General features: G+C 41.3%; 1 protein-coding gene across 1 annotated transcript; it reads left to right on the plus strand.

Annotated features, from left to right (window-relative positions):
* The first annotated feature begins 16,453 nt into the window (after positions 1-16,453).
* NXNL2 (nucleoredoxin like 2) lies at positions 16,454-24,047 on the plus strand. The gene is made up of 2 exons (XM_086479648.1): positions 16,454-16,761; positions 23,434-24,047. The coding sequence occupies exons 1-2, from the start codon at positions 16,460-16,462 to the stop codon at positions 23,600-23,602; spliced, it is 471 nt and encodes a 156-aa protein (XP_086335774.1). The 5' UTR covers positions 16,454-16,459; the 3' UTR covers positions 23,603-24,047.
* Positions 24,048-24,305: the final 258 nt, after the last annotated feature.

Genomic DNA, 24,305 nt, shown 5'->3' on the forward strand with positions numbered 1-24,305 from the left:
AACGGCCCGTATTTACAAGTTGTAGGAACCAGTAAAATACATGCAACAAGGCTGCCTTCAATCCTAAATGTTGTACTTCTTTCTTTGTTTGTTACACGCACTTCTTAGCAAAACCCAAGTGCTTGATGCCACAACTTTAACAGTATATATGCTACTTCAGAAGACATTAGACTACGCATTGGCAATCAGTAGTCTCTCATTTAATATCAGAACCTAGCAACCTGAATGTTTGTGTGTGGACTTAGAAGCCTAACAGTAGTTAATATTTTACATGGTAAATACAAAATCTCATGCCGGGGGGGTGGGAGGGGCTGTCCTTTTACCTTGAAGACTTACTTTAGAGAAGGAGAAGCATTTGTTGCCTTCTGCTCAGTCTGTTGGATTCCTTTGGTTGGTTTGGTTTTAATCATTTTGGTTCAAGAAGGCATCTTCCCAATTTATTCTTTTTCTGGCTTTTCCACATAAGGAGTATCCGGACGAATCTACAGCTTAAACCTGTTGTTGCCTTTTGTGGTGTACATTGTACTTGCTTTGAGGTATGCCGTTAAAGTGAATTTCATTCTATGAACACTAGAGTTCTGCATGCCAGTGGTGTACTATCTAACGGAAGCTATAGGCAGTCTCAGTGTTTCGATCATCTGCATTAGATTGTGGATGTAAATAGCAGCCCACAACAGCAAAATCCTTTCACAGTTTTAATCTTGAAAGATAGTTGTAAATGAAAATTAGAGGTTTTTAAGTATGGCAGCTTTTTAAAGTATCAGAATTTCAACCATGATCAGCAGAACAACAAAATTGTTATGTTAAATTAAGGTAGAGCTCTGCAAGTTTCAAAGACCTACTTCACAGAAATACAGTATGTGAAGACAGTCAACACTGTTGATGGAAGGAACAAATACCCTGATATCCATCCGCATGCCATTAGTGGAGTGATGCAGGAGAGGTGCTGTTAATCAAAGTCTGGAGGTCCGGATGACCTCTATTGTGGGTGTTCTTGATATTGAAGACTCAGTGGTTTGAGCCCCTTTCTGTCCATTTTTTGGCCTGATTTCATATTTTAGCCTTAAGGCTTGTGCCTCATTATGCTGTTGAATGGTAATAAATACTCTCCATATAAATAGGATACCTTAATTCTTTGTCCATTGCTACTATATTGCATTATGTCCGGTATTTCATCATGGGCAGCCAAAGGCAGGCTATTGTCTTTTAGTGAATAGCTTCTCAATGCAGTCCTTAAGCACTAAGTACCTGAGTCCTAAATGTTCCTTGTGTTTTGAACCAAGTGAGCAGATTTGCAACACAGTGTTTTCATCCTGCAGATCTGTTATGTGTTTTCTATTGACTCTTAAGAGTCCTGCATGTAAATCTCAAAGCTGAGCCTGGCTCCATGAGCCCAAGTTGATATTTGTGGCACAAGAATGAGTGAGTGTATTGATTACACACAGGATACATGAATAACCTAGTACACTGAACTTTGGGCTATGTATCTGAGGAATACAAGGTTTATTTTGAAATATCAGAGGTTTAGGTCTACTGGAACATTTTTAGCATTAGGCTTGCATTTGTGGGTTTTCTGCAAGCCTCTTGAATACACCACGTATTCTGCCAATTAGAGCATAATCTATAAACTGTAAATTTTATGGTTGTTTTTAGATGTCCCCATTGTCTCTTGCGTAGGTATTTCTTTTCATCTTTACTTTCCTTTTTTTTTTAATAGCTTAAACCACCTTTTTGAGGCTTGAGACTAATTCCACTCCCTGCCCATCTGCTTTGGGCTTTGTTTTAGGCTCATGTTTCAGATCTGCATGCAGTGCTTGCGTTACCCTGGTAACTAAATGTTGGTTCCTTGTTATAGGGGTTCAACATTACTTTCCAAAATCACATAAGGCTTGTGATGGCACAAGCCATGGATCTTTGTATAAAAGTTATGCGCCTTTCACATTTACCTGCTGTAGTATTGTTGTATATTGTGTGTGTGCGTGTGTGTGATGTCAGGCTGCCATGTAAAACTTTTTAAAAGGGGAAAAAAAACACCTTAAATGCAGACCATCCTTTTTTGCATGCTTAGAGAGTTAGAACATTCAATGTAACGAACTTTTAACAAAGTTGCATGTTAAAATGTTTAGGTTTTTGTTTTGTTCTGTTTTTATTTTGTGTTCAGTTTTTTGTGAATTTGCTTATTGTGCTGTTTTAATGGTTGTTAGTAGGGTTAAATGCACCGGTGAGACGAGCATAGTGCCAACGGAAGGTAATTTTCCAGTTGTATGTGTCATACAGCATTTGAAGGGACCATGTATTCTGTTAAAGAAAAAATTGCAAAACACTACGTTTTTCTTCTTTCGAGTGCCAAACCTTAAACTATGTTGGAGCAGACTGTGGGGAAAACCCTTTTTATTGCAACAGGTAGAAGCCTTCTTTAAGTGAATTATTTTAAAACTGGGGCTTCATGTTCAGACAGAATTGACTAGTTGCATCAGGGAAAATAATTATGGTAAAAACAGTTTCTGGTTCCTTGAAAATGCTGTGCTTTTTGTATTTTACATCATTAGTGCAATTTGGATGGTTCTTGGTATGTGTATAGTTCAAAGGTCTTCGTGTTCACATTTTAAAATTAGGTAATAACTTCATCTTTAGAGCTTGGTTTCATTATTTTTATTTTACTTTGAACAATGTAGACAGTTCCCTGTTCTCTGCATTTAGAAGTATAAACACTTTAAATCTGTTACTTAATTCTGTAAGTAATTTTTATAATTATGATGTAACTCTATCCTTAAAACATTTAAAATAAACCCTTTATGTGCAACTTACGACTGTAAACTTTGTTCTCATGAGCAAAATGTAGTGATGTGATTTCAGATCGCAAAGAAGCAGTTTCTTCAGTTTTATAATTAAAAAGGATTTATTGTTTTAATGCTGAGTCATATGTACTGGTATAATACTTCCCCTGTGAAGTAAGTTTGCTTGCAAAGCCAAATCTTTGTTCTTTTTTCCAAGTTTATATCAATGCTGATAAGATGGAACTTGGCTAAGATAAAGCATACTGCTTAAATTTATTTTACCAAACACAGAAAAACTGCCCTCCAGAGTTTATGCAAGTCTGTGAAGGAGTCTCGGTTTCCAGAGCAGGCAAAATGTTTCAGTAGTGGCGAACAGCAGAAGCATTTGGCAGTGTGTAGGTGATACATTTGTCTGCTTTGAATTAATAAAATTCAAAACTCAATTAAGCACATTTTACTGATGATAAAAAAAGCAAAATTGATCCAAATAAGAGGTGATGGGCAGAGAAGAGAATCACTATGCTGCAGAAGTCATCTAAGTTGTTACAATTAATACATGAAGACTTAATTCTTTCCTGTTGTTAAATTACAAAGGCAGACTTTCAATATTGAGCAGTTTTTCTTTATTGCTACCTCTTTCCTGCTAATGAGAGGAAAGTGTTATACGGATACCCCAACATAGGTGATTTTTTTGGCACCAAGTTTATTAGAGGTATACTGAAGATCTTGGAGCAGTTGGGATGAATACTCTTCAGTTCCCTTGGTTCAGTGTCCTGTGTGTTGTATCCTGTTGCCTGAGAGACTGGTCCCAGTGAAGATTTATATTGTGTACATCTGCTGATTAGGGAGAGTCTAAAACTTTGCTTTAGCAGTTTAAAAACCAGATGTTAATCTGTGTGAGTTGGCTACATTAAATTATAGTTTAAAATAGATACACTGACATTTTATGACTAATATCTGGACCTGTTCTGTATTACAGCTGATAAACCAACCTCTGTTGTGTAGTGTCTCTTTTCATAGAGGAAGGAGCCTTATAAAAACAAATATGTTTTTGTTCTCTATTACTGCAGTAATGAAACTGCCCATGAAAGCTGGTTGCTTAGGTAGGAGCTCATTTACAGCAGCTCAAGTATTGATGCTTTGAAGACAATGTCCCACAGAGTTAGGAGGGTGGGGGTAGGAGTCCTACCTGCAGCTACAGCTTTTAATACTGTCATTTTTAAAATAGTTTTCTTCATACTTTGAATCTGTCAGATTCTTCCTTATGCATATAATTTTTCAGAAAAAAAAATAGCTTCTTTCTCTCTGCTCAGTCAGTTACTTATTTAGAAATTAATATTTTTTTTTAATATTTATACTGTAAGCAGTTGAGCTGCTGATTGCTCCAGTGGACTCCATTGGTTTTGGGGAAGGATAAGATTTAGTAAGGATATTTTGGAGGAGGTTGGGCTGCTGCAATTTTAGTACCATTAAGGTCTAAAAGGAGAAGTAAGAGTAGGTCAAGGAAACAACAGGTATGTTTTTATCCTCAAGCACTGGATAATAAAAGATTTTAACATTTTTTGCACACTTACAAGCATATTTTTTTAAAAAAATATCCAACTCTTTTAGTGAGTGTCTGCACAGGCATCTTACATCGCTTACCTCTTTTCTCTGCTAATATCAATACTTTGCCATTTTAATTCATTTCAGGATTGGCACCCTGGGAAAGTTACCAGGCTACTAAGCATTTTTTCAGGCTCTGCTCTTTGTGTTTTAGTAGTTTACTGCCCTGTGAATTCCTTGATTTCTCTTCCAAATTCAGAGTGCAGAGCTGCTTATGCACAATACAGCTGTGTATGCACAACAGAATGCAGCTGGGTAAATAAGGTGGTGTCTACTTAACACTTCCATATTCTGGTTAGATGTTAACTACAGATTTCTGCACATTATTTTTCTGGAATCAGTTATGATTTGCATAACCTCATTTATACAATTTGTGTAAATGGTTTTGCAGCCTGACAGTTAAAAAACCTATATACTTTGGCACTGGTTCCACCCACGCCACCCCCATGCAATCAACTGTGAAGTTTACTTCTATTTGAGACTGACTTTTAGAAGTCCTTTTTGAACATTTTAATGAATTTTGATGCCACATTGTTCCTCTGGTTTCTCCACTAAAGACTGACCTGTTCAAACGGACTTTTTTAATGAGTATGGGTATCTGCACATTTACTTTGATTTGAGCAAACTTCTTCTGGTGCTTCTTAATGTTCCACCCAGACCTGGAATTTGAGAGGAATATTTTTGTTAATAAATTAAAATAATCAACACAACTTTACACTACTTCAAATGCACAATCATGTTAATCAAAGTGATTCCATGTAAACAGCCACTATTTTGTGATGGGAGAGGACTGGCATTTTTTTCTTATTTGTATGGAAGATTGCCTAGTGGCAGAGCAACTAGTCCTTTAAGTGTGAGAAACAAAAGGCAAGATCCTTTTTAACTTATACAAGCAAGACGTCCAACTTAAACTGTAATAAATGAATTAAAAAACAAAGTAACCTTTTAAGCTGTAAGAACAAAATAAATCAACAATAATAGCAGAAGCGTTAGAGAAATCTACAATTATTCAAAGGCTATGCTCGAAAGTGTAAAAAGGATAGCAACAGCAACTTTTACGAGTTTTCACTACATTACCCACATATCATTATAGAAGATTGAAACTGTCTTGCTGGGAATCATTAATCTCTGGCTTTGTTCACTCATTCAGTTTTCTGCCTTAAAAGGGTATTAATACACAAAATTATCCTTTATTGTTAGCAAGGCTTAGTGTATTGTCTATTTAGAAGCTGGCAGATAGAAATAATAAAATGAAGTAGTGGAGTTATGGTACAGTTTTCTGAAAAAGTGAGGCAGAAAACCTGACTATGTTCAGAATTTCCGATGGTAGGGAAAAAAAAGCCAGACCCAGTATCTACTGGTCATGAACTGAGAATAAGAGTTCATTCCAAAAGAATGAAAGTAAGAATAACCAAGAGGAGCTCATAATATGTAATAAACACAATGTATTAGCTTTTACTGAGGAGAAAGGAAAGCTTTGCGCCGAGATGCTCCTCTGTGGAGTAAAAACATTTTTTTGCACTCAACATAGGTTCTAGATTGTAAAGATAAGTGATGATGGTGACTTTGTCCACTTGAGTCAATAAATAACAAAAGGAAGTGCTGCTGAAGACAGAAATTTTAATTTTGTAGATACCTGCTTTTTCATAAACTATCTGATTGTATCACTGGCAAGCATCTTAGAAACAACGCAATTTCAGGGTATGTTTTGGTTTATGTTGTTTTGTTTTTATTATTGGGATTAGTCATTAATCTTGAATGGCTACCTGGCAGGGTAAAGGTGCAGAATAAGCAACAGAGAAAATGGTGCACTAAAATTGTCACCTGGCCAACTGACTGAAATCCTGAACTGCCCTTTGAGATGGCAGTGAGAAAGCAGGCTCCAGCAAGGTACAGCAGCAAGGGGACTTTCTTCTTACTAGGGTCTCCACCATAGGTATAAGGATATAAATACTTAATTCTGAAGCAGTAATCCTTTAATCACTGGGCAAGATTAAGGTTGGTCCTGTCCCATGCTGTAGTGCTTTCTTTCCAAGGCGACTGACAGATAAGAAAGGTTCTGTCTTGATGCTTTGGTACTGGAGGATCCCTGTCCCGCTCTTAAGTCTTGTTTTCAAGGTCTAAGTCCATCTCACAGAAAAAATTTGTGCCACAGCCAACTGGAGATGCAGAATGTGGTGTGGTTTCCCTGTGAACACTGAAGACTTATGTTTTGAGGCTTCTTTAAAACTTAACTCCCTATCTATGCAGACAATAGATCTGCCCTTCTAGTATCAAATGACCTGTAGAGCGTTCGGGTCTTTGCATCCTGGGCCTGACTTTCTGCCTCTTCACTTTGTCAGATTTACAGAGATCTGTTGCTGTGGCTTAGCCCCAGAACCGCCCCTGGAGCAGCAGGTTTTCAGAGTTAATAGCCTTCCAATTTATGAATATGAAGAATATAAAGATGACTGAGTTCATGTAATTCCTCCTATGAATTGTTTCAGCCATAGAACAAGTTTGGGGATTTAGTTATTCTTGGGATGCAAGAATTTAAAATAGCTGTATTGGGTGTACATGGCAAAGTGTTGGCAGTGGTGAGGCTCTAGGGGTGGCCTCTGTGAGAAGAGGCCAGCAGCTGCACCATGTTGGACACAGCTAGCCCCAACCAACCCACCACAGGACACTGCTGAGCCTGTCAGCCAAGCTGGTGGAGCTTCTGGAAAGCGTATTAGAGAAAGGGTACAAAATGTTGCACAGCAGCTGTGAGAAGGGAGTGAGAAGAATGTGAGACAAACAACTGCAGACATAGGTGAAGAAGGAGGTGCTCCAGGCCCTGGAGCAGAGATTCCCCCGCAGCCCGTGGTAAAGACATGGTGAGGCAGGCGGCCCCCCTGCAGCCCATGGAGGTCCATGTTGGAATAGACATCCACCTGCAGCCCAGGGAGATGCCATGCTGGAGCAGGCTTCTGGCAGGACCTGTGGCCTGCAGAGAGGAGCCCAGGTTCGAGCAGGTTTTCTGGCAGCCCGTGGGGGACCCACACTGGAGCAGTCTGTTCTTGAACGAATGGATCCATGCTGGAGTACTTCATGAACTGGATCCCATAGGAGAGATACCACGCTGGAGGAGGTGAAAATCATAAGGAGGGAGGAGCAGCAGAGATGAGGTGTTATGAACTCATCACAACCCCATTCCCTACTTCCCTGCCCTGCTCAAGGCGGAGTGGAGGAGGTAGAATGTGCAGGAATGAAGTTAAGCCTGGGAAGAAGAGAGGAGTGGGAGGACAATGTTTTTGGTTTTACCTTCATTTGTCATGATCCTACTCTATTTTATATCAGCAATAAATTAATTTTCCTCAGGTCAAGTCTGTCTTGGCTGTGATGGTAATTGCTAAGCATCCTCCTTGTCTTTATCTCAACTGATGAACTGTCTTATCATACTTTCTCACCTGTTCTGTTGAGGAGGGGGACTGAGGGAGTAGCAGCATGGGCATCTAGCAGCAAGGCAAGGTTAAGCCACTACAATAGCATAAGGATTTATTCTACTAAGCAACCTTGTGTATGATTCCCGCCCCCCCGCCCCTTGACTAGGATAATTTTGTATGTAATTGAAAATTATGTGATTATATGAAAATCAAAGTTCATGAGGCAGAGACACTAACAGGTGACACCTGAGTCTGACATCTTTCATTCTTCAAAGTTACGTCAAGATGTCGTTTCAGAGATCTAAAATACTGTCACTATTTTTTTAACCCATGTTTGAAAAGGTATTCTTTTCCTAGACTTTTTGTGGTGGAGCTTTCAACCTATGCCAATTTTCTGATGACGTTTCTTTCTCAGTGCAAAAAACACACCATCTTTTCACTGTCTTCGCTCCTAATTATTTCTCTGTTTTCAGAGGTTTTAACATTAGAGAGCATGAGACTAAAAGCTAGGGGATGTTATTTATTCAGGTATGTCTGTGCAAGGGGAAGGTCTTTGAGATTTTATATGGTGAGATAAAGCATGTATGATAGAAATGACAGTGAATCCCAGCCTTAGAATAACATTCCCTTTATGCAAACAGCAAAACCAGGAATTTGTTGTGAAAATAAGCATGCTAGGCAGAAAACTCTCTGGAGACTATCTGCAAACCCCTGACCCCGGTGACCGCAATAGGGTCAATGTGCTCTGCCAAAACTCCTATTAGGAGCTGCTACTAGCAGCTGCAACACAACTGTATTTGGCAGCTTGCTGCTTTGCAGAGAAGTATTCTAGCTTTCGGCCCTGTGACACTTAGATTGGCTTGTTTTTATTTTCCACCAGGACATGTTCCTTTATTTGCTAATGAAGAAAGGTATACAGTGGGAAACTGTGTTGCAGAACTCAAAGCATGCTCTGTCTGTGTTGGTCTTACACATTATGAATCTAATTAACATAATCTAATGAAACAATAGCTCATTTTAAGTATCTCTTCTAAAGATGAAGCTGGAAAAAAACGTTATTAGACCGAAATGATGCTATTATACGCAACAAACTTTTTAGTAGTGTCATCTCCCCTTCTGCAAAAGAATATAATCTTTTTTACTCTTTATAATACAACTCTCTCAACTTGTCAGAACTAGTATTGTGAGTGATCACCTGAAATCCTTGGATTGATGAGATAATTCAAAGTCAATCTAGCTAGAATACAGGCTGCTAACAAGATTGGCAGGAGTAGATGCAGACTGCCCTCTCAATGACTGAAGCCTCTTATTGAAGTTTTGCCAGGAAAGGATGTGTTTATATAGCGGAGGACACTTACTTTTGTATGTGCCTATCAAATTACTTAAAGCAACTGAAACTACCACCAAAACTCTGGAGTCCCTCACTGTGACAGAGTCCCTGTGACAATCAGGCCTCCTTCTTCCATCAAAAGCTCTGGGAATGGATAGGATTAGATGATGGTTGCTAGTAACTATAGAGAACTAATCTGGATTCTGCAGGAAGTCTGACACAGTCTTGCACTTCCCACAAGGCACAGAAATGTAGGATCTAATGTTAGAGGATTCTGAACCCAAAAGGGATGCATCTAGTCAGAGCTGTCATCACAAAAAAATGTCCACCTAATTACCCTAAACTGCCAAAAGTCTAAAGAGTGAAGAAGAAAGAGTGTGAACTTGAACAGAATTTTATTACAGTACTTTTCCATTGCTGCAGGGAAAACATTGTGCCTTGTTGCTGGGCTGCTGCTGTATTAGATGACTCTGAATTGCTTCCCTGTTGTACCTGTTTGGAAGTCAGAAATGCTTCAGCACTGATATGTAGACTATCTAGCGCTATTTGGCAGTTTGATACAGACTACCCAGGATAAAGTTAGACACAAAGGATGGTTGAATCAGCCTTTTCATGCTGCAAGGGAAAATTCATATACCTTTGCTATTTTCCCAATGTTCAGCACGGCTATAATTTCAAACCCAGGGAACGAAGTGAAGAATGTAGCCCTAGTCATTGCACTTTTTATAATAGATTTCTTGCTTAGTTAGAATCTTTTAATAAGTTTGACTATTTCATGATTAAAAGAAACAGTATTCCTTGAAATATCTCAAACCCAGATAATTAATGTCTTTGTAATGGCATTCTTTCATCCTTGCTCTATATGCTATTGTTTATTTATGCCAAGAATGCATATTAAGCTGGGACACGGGTACGTTCCAAATGTTAGTATAACAATTGTTATTTGTAATAGTTACTACCTGTTATTTGTAACAATCTGTTGCTTAAAAAAAAGGGGATATTGCCTACCTAAACAGTATCTTGTGTACTAAAATGTTTTGATTAATTGGTAGCTGTTATGGCTCTTACTCAGTCCTAACTTGATCCTGGATCTCTTTGTGGTTAAGAGTGATAAACTATGTCCCAGTATCTCTTTTATTCAGGGAAAACAAGATTCCCTTACAGCTAGCCTTTGATATCTGCAGTACATTGTTAGGCACTAGAGAGTCTGAATAACAGTAATAAAACAGAAACCCATGCACTACTTATTTGGTTAATTTTCCTATTTGAAAAAAAAAAAAAAAAAGATATTGTTATTTCTTTTGTATTTGGAGATTACCTAGGGGAAGTAGATCCAAGAACAGTCATGAAGGAGCATTCGTGAAGTATTTGTATTACTGCTGACTGTAATAATGACCTGTGTGTTTGGGTCTCCCTGTCCCAGCTGAGGAAACAGTGTACCAAACGTGGCAGCTCCAAGGAGTGCTATGAATACCAAATAACTGCTTTAGTTGGCAGATTGTGTATGGTAAAATTGAATATTTTTTGGCTCAGTATTTCTTTGTGCACTGGTCACACTTTTTCACAGCTCATTGGTTAATGTAGTGGGTTGAGACTAAGAAGCTTTCTTTCGCTTATCTTCAGTGTGTACACTGTTGTAAGTAATTTTACCTGTTTTCTTATCGATAACTCAGATTATAACAACTATCTCCTGTAAAGCATGTTGATATGTACTGTGAAAATAAATTAAAAGCCAACTATTTCACCTAGTTGTGTCAATGATTGCTATATATTTAACTTTTTAAATCTACTGGTTTTTTTCCTTTATTCTGTGTGTTCCTTCCTTTGATGTCTCCTTTGGGGTCTGATTTTCCAGCTGGCTAGCTTTTGCACACAGTGGTATCCTCCAAGGTCAGGTTCTAATCTGACTTCTTCAGGGATTGCATTCCATATAGTTTTGCCCAACCAAAGTTTATCTTGTTTAGGTTTGTCATTTTTATTTTTTAATTAGAGTATAATTAAGTACATGGTGTGCTAGTGATCAAATTGAACACAGGTAAAGCTCTTTGAGTAAACTTAGTCAGCTTTTGCCCTATGGCTTTACTGCATGTATATATGACTCAGCGATGTCAATTATATTATACAGGAGTGCATTTCCCACAGACCGCTTAAGAATTATGAGCAGATTGAAATCTTGCGTTTAATACGTTTTCACTTAAACATCCAACATTATGCATATACTACAAGTTAGAAGAGACTGCTTATTGCAAATGCTTGTTGGATCAAATCCTTTATTACTCAGAACAGTGCCAGCTACAGAAAAGGAGAGTGAAGGGTATGTTCATTAGAGACCTGGACAGGCTTTCAGAACCTTCTCCTAGTTTAACTTGTACATGTAGCCTGTAGAGTCATTAGCTCTGCCACCAGAGATGTATGAAATTACACTGCCTGGAGCATATATTTATATTATATTATATTATATTGTATTATATTGTATTGTATTATAGTTAGCAAGTTTGAGTATTTTTTACTTCCATTTCATTTATTCTATGTCTTTTTCTCAGCATGCTGCCCTATATCATTAAAAACATGAAAACATGACTTTATTGATGCAAGCTCTGATATATGTTTTTAAAATTCTCATTTTCTTGTCAAAACCTGGATATATAATTAACTTCAGTGTTAATTGAAGCAAAAGGGAAGTGTGATCACCTTTGAAATACCAGAACAAATAAGCTGTAAGTCTTACTTTTAGATTAAAAGACAGAACTAAGTACTGGGGCATTAAAATAATATAGTAAATTCAATAATAAGAATCTTAATTTCCAGCAAAATCAGAAACACAATACTTTGTGTTGGGAAGTTTTTACCTCAGTTATTTTACCCTCGAAGTCTCCAGAGGCTTCCACTGGAAAAGCATTGTTTACAAGCTTTCTGATAGTGTTACCGCAGAGCTAATACACTCCCTTGGGAATGGACCACTGGTTCTGTATAAAAAGCTTCATTAATATCAGTCCAAGTGGAGATTAAAGAATGGAATCACAGCATGTTAGGGGTTGGAAGGAACCTCGAAAGATCGTCTAGTCCAACCCCCCTGCCAGAACAGTACCACCTACAGTAGGTCACACAGGAATGCGTCCAGGCGGGTTTTGAATGTCTCCAGAGAAGGAGACTCCACCACATCTCTGGACAGCCTCTTCCAGTGCTCTGTCACCCTCACAGCGAAAAAGTTTTTCCTTATGTTAACGTGGAACCTCCTGTGCTCCAGCTTGCACCCCTTGCCCCTTGTCCTGTCATTGGCCGTCACCGAGAAGAGCCCGGCTCCATCCTCCTGACACCCACCCTTCACATATTTATAAACATTAGTGAGGTCACCCCTCCGTCTCAACTTCTCCAAGCTAAAGAGACCCAGCTCCCTCAGCCTTTCATCATAAGGGAGATGTTCCCCCCCTTAACCATCTTTGTGGCTCTGTGCTGGACTCTTTCAAGCAGTTCCCTGTCCTTCTTGAACTGAGGGGCCCAGAACTGGACAAACTATTCCAGATGTGGTCTCACCAGGGCAGAGCAGAGGGGGAGGAGAACGTCCCTCGACCTACTGACCACATCCCTTCTAATATACCCAAGGAGGCCATTTGCCTTCTTGGCCACGAGGGCACATTGCTGGCTCATGGTCATCCTGCCGTCCACCAGGACCCCCAGGTCCCTTTCCCCTACGCTACTCTCTAACAGCTCAGTCCCCAACCCCAACTGCTACATGGGGTTGCTCTTTCCCAGATGCAAGACTCTACACTTGCCCTTGTTGTATTTCATTAAATTTCTCCCTGCCCAGCTCTCCAGCCTGTCCAGGTCTCTCTGAATGGCAGCACAGCCCTCTGGTCTGTCAGCCACTCCTCCCAGTTTTGTGTTATCAGCAAACTTGCTAACAGTGCACTCTGTTCCCTCATCCAGGTCATTGATGAATATATTGAGTGGTACTGGTCCCAGTACTGACCCCTGAGGGACTCCACTAGATACAGGCCTCCAACTAGACTCTGTCCCATTGACAACAATTCTCTGATTTCTTTCCTTCAACCAATTCACAATCCACCTCACTACCCAATCATCCAGACCACACTTCCTCAGTTTAGCTGTGAGGATGCTGTGGGAGATGGTGTCAAATGCTTTTCTGAAATCAAGATAAACCACACCCACTGTACTCCCGTCATCTATCCACCTGGTTATGTCTTCATAAAAGGCTATCAAGTTGGTCAAACATGACTTCTCCTTGGTGAAGCCATGCTGGCTGCTCCTAATGACCCTCTTATCCTTGATATGCCTAGAGACAGCACCGAGAATAAGTTGTTGCATCACTTTTCCAGGGATGGAGGTGAGGCTGACTGGTCTGTAGTTACTAAGGTCCTCCTTCTTGCACTTTTTGAAGACTGGAGGGACATTTGCTTTCCTCCAGTCCTCAGGCACCTCTCCTGTTCCCCATGACTTACCAAAGATGATGGAGAGTGGTTTAGCAACGACTCCCACCAGCTCCCCCAGCACCCACGGGTGCATCCCACCAGGGCCCAATAAATCACAATAGTGTTAACAACTCTGACAAGAATAGTCCTGGAAAATATTTGTAGCTGAAACAGGCTCTGGCCTCCTTGGTGTAAATCATAAAGTCGAAACTTCTTGTATTGGTCCATGCTCGTGTCATAGAGAACTGTCTTTGCAGTCAAATCAAAGGCAGATGCAAGATAAGACTTTCTGTGTTATGTAGCATTTTCAGGGAATCTGTGTTGTCCTGACAGAGTTGATCACCTTAAGCTTTCCAAGGAAGGTATCTGGTTTCTCATACTTAGCAGCTATTCCTTAATTAGTTTAGTATCACTTTAATATTACTTAATATCACTGTAATTGAAACTTATGATCTGGAGCACATCAGCCAATAATTTATAATTAAATTTATAATAAATTTATAATAGTGTGCATGCATGTGCCTGCCTTCTGTATAGACAGGGTGTGGCTCAAACCATACAGTCTCCTGCACCTGTTTTAAACTTTTGTCCTGTCTACTCTTGTTTATGTGCTTAGGGAAGCTGCTAGAGTACCCAAACTGAAACAATTTACAGAAGGTAATACAGTTATCTTCTGATATACAAGATCATGCTTTTTACCAGCTACAGGAACTACCAGAGGTAAAAAATGGTGGTTGCTTTACATGCAGGCAGGCTTTCAGCAAGTCATACATAGAGGAAGCAACAATGCACTGTACTAGTTGCAGCTGTTCTCCCTGCCGGCTTGGGTTCCCTTTGCTCGTGACATTTGTCAACAAGCTTAGTACAGACAACTGTAAGCTCAAACCTTGTGCACCTTGTGCACCCAGCTCTTTCTCCCTATGGAGTTGTAGGTAGCTTAGAATTTTTCCCCGTGTGCCCAGAGGCCTTGGAGACAATCTCAAGATGTCCTTTTCTCATAGAATAGTACCATATCTGGCTAACCAGCTTTCTAACCTGTAGAGGTGGGGTGGTTGCAAGTTCCTTGGGTCACTGCTTCCGTTCACAATATCTGAAAAAATATGCCCTCCCTGGTTAAAAGAGAGGTTGGTAGGAACATCAATAACGAACCTATGGTAGCCTGAACTTTTTTCTGTTTTCCTATGACTCTTCAGGCTCCAAAAGCTCACACTCCATCCTGTTTCACAAGTGGTCCCACAGTAAGGCAAATCAAAGGCTCGGGTGAGGTGAACTTCCCTTCTGCGCTATTTTCAGAACAGGCAACTTTTCACAGCTCCTTTCATCTTCTACTTCTGACATCAGGTGGAAATATGAAGGGAGAACGGCCCAAAACAGCATTCAGAATTTGGAGAAAGGATTGATGGGAGATGTGAGAGATGGGAGGATTACGTTGTCTTAAATGTCACCTCTGTGTCGGAAGCAGATACTTGGATTTGAAAACAACATAGCTCAATGGTCCATGAAAATGGAGAAATACTGCATTTGAGTAAATACCACTGTCCACGCACCTCAGCAATTTTATTTTCCAGTAAAATATCAGAATAGTAATTACAAATTAGTCAGATATACTAGGACATAAATAAAAAGGCCTGATTTGTAAAGATTAATTAACATACAAATGAATCTCTTAGAAAATAATAATGACTGAACTCTTACACTTTTTTTAAGATATGTGAGCTTTTCCGGAAGAAGCAAGAATTATTTAATTAGCAGTGCATCTGCATAATAAAAGGAAAAAGGGGTAAGAGAAAGGGCAGGTGAATGCATCTCCCACATCAAACTGATCTTACAACCAGGCGGGTACTTTTGATGAAGGTTGCCGAAAAATACCCACATTGCTGTGTTACTTCTGTGGTGCTTCTTTGGGCTTTCTCTCACAGGGTCAAATTTTTAAAATGATACCTTGTTTCTTTCACTCAGGACAGAGTAGATAGCCAACAATCTTGGGCCAAGTCAATGGAAAAAAAAAAATTCAGAAAAATCTCAAAAGGAAGGGCATGTGTGTGGGAGGAGACCTGTGCTCGGTGTACTCCTATACAAAATTAAATTTGAATTTTTGACTTCAAGTACTGCAGTTCTCACAGTGCATGCTGCATGGTCAGTAGATGCTGAGATGTAGAAATTGGACTTAATTTTGCTTTGAGCTTAGTTGCAATTTCCCTAACCAAGCACTCATCATGATTAGCATTAGTCCCATTCTAGTGTTCAGTCTTTGAATCATGATATGTACTTGCCATGACTCCTCCTTTTCTGAAACTAAAATTGGCAGAATTTCGAGGGGCTGCAGCTTAAAAAAAGAGAACCAACCAAGCAGCTAACGCCTAGAACGCACTTGGACACAGGGGCTGGATGTTATATGTTCTGTACGGTAGCTCCAGGGTCAGACACTCGGAGCACCCACTAAAAATACTGGGATTTGTACTTGCCACCACGCCCTCCTGACGCGGCCATTGGGGACCCCCGCTGTCAGTCAAGGTGGGCGGGCCCGGGCGGTGACAGGCGGCTATAAAGGCGGCGGAGGCGGCCGGGGAGCGCCGTGGGGCGGCGGGGCGGCTGCCCTGGCCGGGACCGGGGCCGGGGCCGGGGCCGGGGCCGGGGCCGGGGCCGGGGCCGGGGCCGGGGCCGGGGCCGGGGCGCCGGGGCCGGGGCCGGGGCCGGGGCCCCTGCGTCCCGCCCTGCGTCCCGCCCTGCGTCCCGCCCTGCGTCCCGCCCTGCGTCCCGCCCTGCGTCCCGCCCTGCGTCCCGCCCTGCGTCCCGCCCTGCGTCCCGCCCTGCGTCCCGCCCTGCGTCCCGCCCTGCGTCCCGCCCTGCGTCCCGCCCTGCGTCCCGCCCTGCGTCCCGCCCTGCGTCCCGCGGGGGCAGGCCGGCGGCAGCATGGTGGATGTGTTCAGCGGGCGGCTCCTGGTCAGCAAGGACGGCCGCAGCGTGGACCCCGAGGAGGCCCTGCAGAACAAGGTCGTGGGCTTGTACTTCTCCGCCGGCTGGTGCTCCCCGTGCCGCGACTTCGCTCCCGTTCTCTGCGACTTTTACACGGAGCTGCTGGAGGAGACTCAGCCCCCCGCCCCCTTCGAGGTCGTCTTCATCTCCTCCGACCACACCGCCGAGGAGATGGCAGGCTACATGCGCGCCATGCACGGGGACTGGCTGGCCCTACCCTTCCACGACCCCTACAAGCAGTGAGTACCGGCGGCGGCGACCCCCGGCCCCGCCCGGGCCTTCCCGCGAGGAGCGCCCGGGCCGGGCCGCGACGGGCGAGGCGGTCTGACCCCCTCCCGCCCGTCCGTCTGTCCGTCCGTCCCCGCCTCTGCTGGCACCCTTGTCCCAAAGCACGGGGCGGGGGGGCGGACGGGGGTCGGACGTGCGGGTGCTTTAGCAGCAGTGTGAGGGGCAGCCAGGTCGCTGATGCAGAAGCTCCCCGGCACCTCCGCCTGCCCGCTCGGTCCCTCCTTTCCTTCCCGTTGAACGCTCCGAATCCCAGGTCGTGGCCTCCCCCGCAGGCGGGGCGCGGAGCTCCCGTCCCGCCGGGTCAGCGCCGTCCTCCGAGCAGCGGCCGCCCCTCCCTGCGCCCCTCCGGGCGGTGCCGCAGAGGCGTACCGGGGACTGACGTTAGGCTGCGAGCCTGCTTTCTGCAGAGAAGGAGCTCGGCTTTAGCCCGTTACGTTTGCAAAGAACGCGAGAAAGGAAAACTAGTTTTGCGTACTTAATTGGAAGTTTGCAGGGTCTTTGAAGAAGGGTTGATTAAGGCCCCAAGTACTGAGATGACCTGAAAAGTGAGTCAAAAACTTACAGCAAACGAGGATCAAGTGATTGTTCTTCAGCATGGCAGTAGTTGTTATTAAGGTTGTGCCGGGCTCTCTAGCTTATTAATGCTCCAGAATAAACGCGAATGAAGAAGCGGCAAAACTCATAGCTGAAAAACTTAGAGGAGAGCAGAGCAAGCTATGAAGAATTTCAGGCAAATACAGGTAAGCTGGGTGAAAAAGAAGTAACAGCTGGAGTTTAGCTGGGGCAAATGCACACGGTAACTGGGCTGTAAGATTCTTCTGCTGGTAGGTTTCTCAGGGGGCATTCCTGTGGGCAGCTTGCTCAGCAGAACAACAAAAGGAAGGGTCACGACCATGTGTAAGTAACAGGGTGAAGGATAATACCAAGAACGATTTTGGTAACCTAAGTCAAGTGTGCAGACTCATTTGGATGACTGGTAGAAATATGATACAATTCTCATATCAAGAAGTGTAGACTGGGATTATGAGGGAACAGGCAAGATGTCTAGGGTCACTGAAATGCCTATAACTGGAGATTTAAAGTAGGTGTACATGCTGGTAAAAGGATTTTTTTTCCTCCTTTAAATAATGTATAAGTAGAATAATTATTTGTGGAATATATTGGTAGAAATGTCAGCAAAGGCAAGGAGTTAGTGTGACTTTTAAACATAGACTGGGTAATTAAACTCACAACAAGATTCGTTCTTCTAACAAAGAGCTCTATTGTAGTGCTTCTAGTAGCTTCTAGTGTTTTTTTAACTGTAGATTCGTCCCTGTGTGCTACCCACGATAGAGCTGTGTAACACCCTAGCGGCTCACTCAAGGCAAAACAGTTTACTCATCTTGTTTTGTCAGTGCACTTTGACAACCTCAAGAGCAGACAACCTGAAGCCAGGAACTATTTCATACTTCCTTGGCTCCTTCCTGGATGTCAGCAGCCAGTTCATGTTAGGCCTTTTTAACGACGGTTTCCATTGACTTAAAAATATCTTGAAATAGCAATGCTGTTTCCCACAGTTCTCCAAAGGCTCCCTAGGCAGTGACTGTATTTGCTAACTAATAATCCTAATAGAATTTAGGAAAACTTCCTGACAGAAGTGTAGCACTTGAAGTTACTGCATCCATCAAGCTGTTCAGTATAGACCATGGGAATGCTCTTACAGCTTCAGCCTCTGTGGATTAGGGGTCTATTTCTGACTCTGCTCTTGCCCAAGTCATATGGAACGGAAGTACAGAGATAGTTTAATTGGCTTTTCTGTGCCAGTCCATAATACCCTTCAGAATCCTGTAGAGAAACATGGTGTGTCCTGTCACAGAGAGCTGTGAGGTCATAGTGTTTGAAGTGGCTTACTGAAGAAGAAAGTGCAGAGGGATGTGAAAAAGCAGTGGTTTTGAAGTTGTGTTTCTTGCATATAACAATAAAGGGCTCTGTGGAGATGTTCAAGGTGCTTAGGTTGAATTAGCTGGTAGTTTGGCTTCAGGGATACTGGTAAATCATTGTAGACTTAGAGCAGACAGACTGTGTTCACTCAACCAAACTATAATTCTGGCTAGATGCTAGTTTTAAGTAAGAATATAATTTAAAAATTAACGTATATTAATTAATAATTTGATTATTTATTAATATTAACGTATTTATTAACATTTATTATTCATTAGTATTTTTACAGTTCCATTGTAAATAATTCTAATTGGTTGCCTCTGTGGACTACATAAAGAAGGCGTTTCAATATCTTCAGTGAAGTTAAATTATTCTAGCTGGTGACTTCAGTGTTTAAGATTCATAATTGCAGCATATATTGAAGTCTTTTCTAGGTACAGTAGGGCCAATTCTAAATTTGCCACCAAAAACACATTTCACAAATGGAAGCATTGAGTTTCTTGGGGATTAATTTTGTCTTATTAAGAAATAGTCTGCATTCATACTTAAAGTGTATGAGGCGTAATGCCTTGCACATACCTGCAGAGAAGCAAAATACTGAATTGAGAGCAGGATCTCAAGACTCTTCTGTGCTGTCTGTCCTGACAATTTCCCTGAGGTAGGACTGCACCTCTACTACTTCATGTAGCCTGTGGCATGACTAACAGGAAATACTGCTCCTGATGTCTTGACTGTTAGCAGCTTTAATGTTGATTTTTGCTGTCTTAGGCACAGGCTTTTGATCCTTGCAGGGGTGTGTGAAGGCAATCTATTAGGAGATGAGTGCCAGGAGGAGAAAGGGAATAGTAGAGAGGAGCAGCAGCAGTAAGAGAGAACATGTCAACCACAAATGCTAGTGAACGGGGACTGGTGTTTTAATGATGATGCACAAAGACATACTTCTGTGTTTGTACTGAGCCCTTCTGTGAAAGGTGTCATTCTCTGTGCGGGTGCTCAGCACGTGCTATTAGGCTGCCGGGTAGCTGGTTATCTGCTGAGTCCATGTCCTGTACACCTCAGTGAAAATTAGAATACCAAAGAATTCCTGAAAACGGAAAATAAAAAGGGTATGCTACATTTTGTATTAGGAAGCTTTAGGTATGAGGGTGGATTGGCACTTACTGGAATATGCCGGGGGAGGGATGCAGGCTAAAAAAAGGAAGCCGGAAGGAGAAGAGTGAAAATATCTGAGCAGTGATGAGCTATTGCCTGTTAGGATTTTTAGACTGCTATCCCAAAATCTCAACAGACACTTTAAAACTGAATCCCATCTGTATGATGTGCTTGGTGTGACTAACACTAAACAATGCAGAAAGTTCACAGCTAAAAGAAAACAAATATACAGCTGTGTATTATAGGGTATTACTGCTAGAAGCAAATCAGCAAAGTGTCCATCACTTCCAAGTGAAAGCTCTTAAAATTCAAATATTGTCAGATATCACATCACACACGTGTATAAAATGTACCATTTATGTTCCCAATATGATATTAATTTTGCCTTGTATTTTCTAAATCTCAAAAAACAGCCTTATGTATAGATCTTAAACCTTTACATAAAAATACTCACCTATGTTGTGAGTTAGCCCTGGGGTAGGCAGCCAGGGCCCACGCACCCAGGCACTGGGTCAGTCCCTGACCCAGTGGAGTAGGGAAGAGAGTCTGAAAGGTGAAAGTAAAAAAACTTGTGGGTTGAGATAAAGGCAGTTTAATAGGTAAAGCAAATGTGAACACGCAAGCAAAGTAAGATAAGGAATTAATTCACTGCTTCCCATTGGCAGGCAGATGTTTAGCAATTTCCAGGACAGCAGGCCTTCATCATGTGTAATGGTTGCTTGGGAAGACAAATGCCATCACTCCGAACGTTGGTCCCTTCCTCCTCCCTTCTTTAGCTTTTATTGCTGAGCACAGTGTTGTATGATGTGGGATATCCCTTGGTCAGTTGGGGTCAGCTGTGCCTGTCAGACTGCTTGGGCACCCCCAGGCTGCCTGCTGGCACGGCAGTGTGAGAAACAGAAAAGGCCGTGGTGCTGTGTGAGCGCTTTGCAGCAATAGCTAAAACATTGGTGTGTTACCAACACTGTTTTGGTAGCGAGTCTAAAACACAGCACCGTGCAAGCTGCTACACAGAAAATTAACTCCATCCCAGCCAATGCCAGTACTATGTAGTAATATAAAATCTGTGCTCTCAAACTTTCACCCAGCCTTCTCTTGAAAATTAAAGGCCTGACAATTGCAATGACTTCTAGTTTGCCTCAGTCTCAATTTCATCTGCAAGTGAAGGATGCCCTCTCGTGTTCTGACCTACATGGCCATAGTCTAGTATCACAAAGGATTTGGCGAAAGAGTTCCTTGTGTCTGTACAAAGGTTACTTGTTCAGTCTTCCACAGCTATCTTTTATTATAGCTTTCTCTTCTGCTTTGTTTGGGTTTTAGATTTTTCTAGTCAGTAAGACACTGTATGTACCTTTACACTGACAAGGGAATAGCTAGGCAACTGATTATTAAAAATGTAATTAGTTATATCACTATATTTTACTGTAAGAAAATTGAGTTTGTCTTTGTAGCACGTGATGTTTCTGTTAATGGTTAATGATTTAATAAATTGTCATTGGAGTTAGTCCCATGGCATATACATAGTTTGTGTGGGTGAGTCACAGGATTTGAGATGATGATCTTAACAGTTTTTAAAAAGTTATTTTTCTGAGCACCTGTGCACGTGCACACAGTGATGAAGAAGCATTGTCTACAGAACTGTTCCTGAGCCTCCTTCAGGTTCATTTGTTTTAAAGTTGCACACCAATGTATGCAAAATCTGTACATCCTTCAGTCTGGTTTGAGGCGAGCAGTCTTCAGCCCAGAAGTTGTGTAAACAAGAAGCTGTGCTGTGCTGGGGTGGATAAGCAATACATGCATTCCCTTAGGAAAGCAAAGTGTAGTTTCCAGTCTCCATAGCAAATTACCTTCAGATCCCTGCTGTTCTGTCTCTGCTACTCTGTGAGGCATCTCAAACTATTTTCCATTGAACCAGTAAAGTGCATCTTCTGCCTGTCTTCTTTGTCATACAAGTGGTATGAGGTGATGGTCTATTACGTGATTTCTACATGAACTTGCTTTGGAATGTTTTTTTTTTCCCTCCCATTTTGGCAGGTTTGGGAAAGGTCTATGGGGATTCCTGGTTGCTTGCTTTTATTTCAGAAATCACTGAGAAAGCAAACATGTTGCTAGACCGTATTGTTGCTGCTTCTGTGATTTTTTTTTTTTTTTTCCTGCACTATTGCTCAGTCAACGTAACGGCAGAGCGGTATCCTTCACCTGTTGATTTTTCTTCTCTCAAGGAAACATACAGAAGGAAAGATGTGTTTCAGGAATGCCCTGTCTGGGCCAGTATTTCACTTAGGTCTTATTTTCTGTATTTTTAAGACTTCTGCTCTATTCCAGGAAATCATAGAGAATGTCTGTATATTAATGACTTGTATTTTTTAACAATGTCTACAAATCTTTTTTTCTACTCAATCAAAATTCTTTCACATTTGAACCTCACACAGCAGATGTTCTTGGTTATAGTGATGGCACTCGGGCACTACATTTTCATAGTGTTTAAGTTTTGTTTTGAGAACGATGTTACTCATATTTTATAAGTTGGCAATTCCATTATTGCTTGTTGTGTTTCTAGGCTCTGGTTCTTCTAAAGGTGCTTAACTTCTACTCACTTTGATATAAGGCAATGCAGGGAGGTAATTTTCCATAAAACAGATAACATTTGATTTGGAGAGGTGGTTAACTTTTAGCTGATCTATTGCAGTTCACTTAACCTGTTTCTTACACCGCTTCTGAAACAGATAACCTCTTCCTCAAAACTGATCTATTTTTTCTGGGATTTCTTTTAGACTGCATAACCTGCATCTTAGGTGTAGATTTTATGTTCCTCACTTTGCTTGTTAGATACTAGCCTGTCTGTCATCATAGCTTGCATTCCTGCTGCTAAAATTATAGAATGTCTGTGATGGGCAGAGGAGTTGAAATTTTGTTCTTGGTCAACTTAGATGGGTGGCCCTTATTCTAAATCTTTTGATTGCTTCCACTTCTGTATGTAGAAGGCCTGTTTCACTGAGGGAGTTTAAGGCATTTCTGCAGTCTCTTATGTTTACACTAAAGAACTAGGTATCATGCCTTAAAGGAGATCATAGGGAGTAGCTCCGTGGGTTTGGCATGCTTGAGCTTTGTATGGCAATAAATGTCTAATGCTAATTTAAGTGAGATCATCCTCTAATGCAATAAAAAGGAACCAGGAGACTTCTGTTTCTGGCTGGTAGAAACTAGGTGGAAAGGTGTGTCACACTTTCCTTCCATGGACCTCCTTATAGTCTCTGAGAGTCAGTTGCTGCTCCTGTGGAGACTACATGCCAAAGTCAAGAGCAGTTACAGGAAGGGTGCTGCATTTCTTTGAACTCTCTGAGCTAAGCTTCACCATTCAAACTCTCAGCTGCAGCCTTGTTCATCTCTCTATGCTGCCTGGTGCTGTGCCTCAATCTTTGAGGAAGCCCAGGCACTCATCAGTTCTGCTCTCCTGTGCATCCTGACCAGAATACCCTTCATGAGAGATGAGGAGTTTTCTTAAAATGCTCCCTAATGGTGTGTTTTATTTTTATTTTTTTTCCCCTTAGTGAACTGAAGAAGAAATACAACATAACGGCAATTCCTAAACTGGTGATTGTGAAACAAACTGGAGAAGTCATTACTGACAAGGGAAGAAAACAGATCAGAGACAAAGGGCTATCCTGTTTTCGAAACTGGCTTGAGGGTGCAGATATCTTTCAGAATTTTTCTACGTAAAAAGTTGGCAGATGAAAGCAAGACAAGGCATCATGAAAAACTTTGTCAGGCTCTGAAAATATTGTTGCCTTGTTCAGAATAGGAAGGGTGAGGATTATTTATCTTTGATTGTAAACTAATTTTGTTTTCAACTTGAAGATTAGCTATTCCAGTAAGTCATAAAATGCAATTACTGTTTTATTTGTATTTCTCTGCCTACTGTATTCAATATGAACCAAAGCATTCCTGCTAAATACTGAAGAACCTCAGGAGTATGGTCTGTTTTAGACAGTAATAATGGAGCACTGTGAAATCTATGCAAACGCTTCCTTTGCAAAATCTGTACAGTAAAATTTATATATATATGCACAAACCTATTTTTCTTGATGGCAGTTTTTTCTGGTGATTAGTATATATTTTATGAAAAGGAAATTGTAAGCTTTAATAAATAACTGTTTATGAAGTAGATGTGTCTAATGTGTCTTCCTTGTCTATGTTAAAAAGCTAATCATAAAGAAATAAGCTAATAATAAAGAAAATGTCGTTGTTTCTAAATAGGACACATTTGTTTGTCAATGAAGAAATACTCACTTTTTGTTTTTATTTTACCTTTTATTTTGCCTTTACCTGTTTACCTTTATTTTACTCCCTTGTGTGGGGTTTACTTAAGTTTTGCTGAGTTTTCCTTGCACCTGCGTTTTTAAGCTTGACATTATAAGCTAAG

Source organism: Leptosomus discolor, chromosome Z, assembly GCF_034619465.1.
Source record: "Leptosomus discolor isolate bLepDis1 chromosome Z, bLepDis1.hap2, whole genome shotgun sequence".
NCBI classification, from domain to species: Eukaryota; Metazoa; Chordata; class Aves; order Leptosomiformes; family Leptosomidae; genus Leptosomus; species Leptosomus discolor.

Bases quoted from the DNA above. Each gene is read 5' to 3' on its own strand.
- NXNL2 (XM_086479648.1), top strand. From the start codon at position 16,460: ATGGTGGATGTGTTCAGCGGGCGGCTCCTGGTCAGCAAGGACGGCCGC. The intron at 16,762-23,433 runs GTGAGTACCGGC...TTTTCCCCTTAG, and splicing joins TTCCACGACCCCTACAAGCA to TGAACTGAAGAAGAAATACA.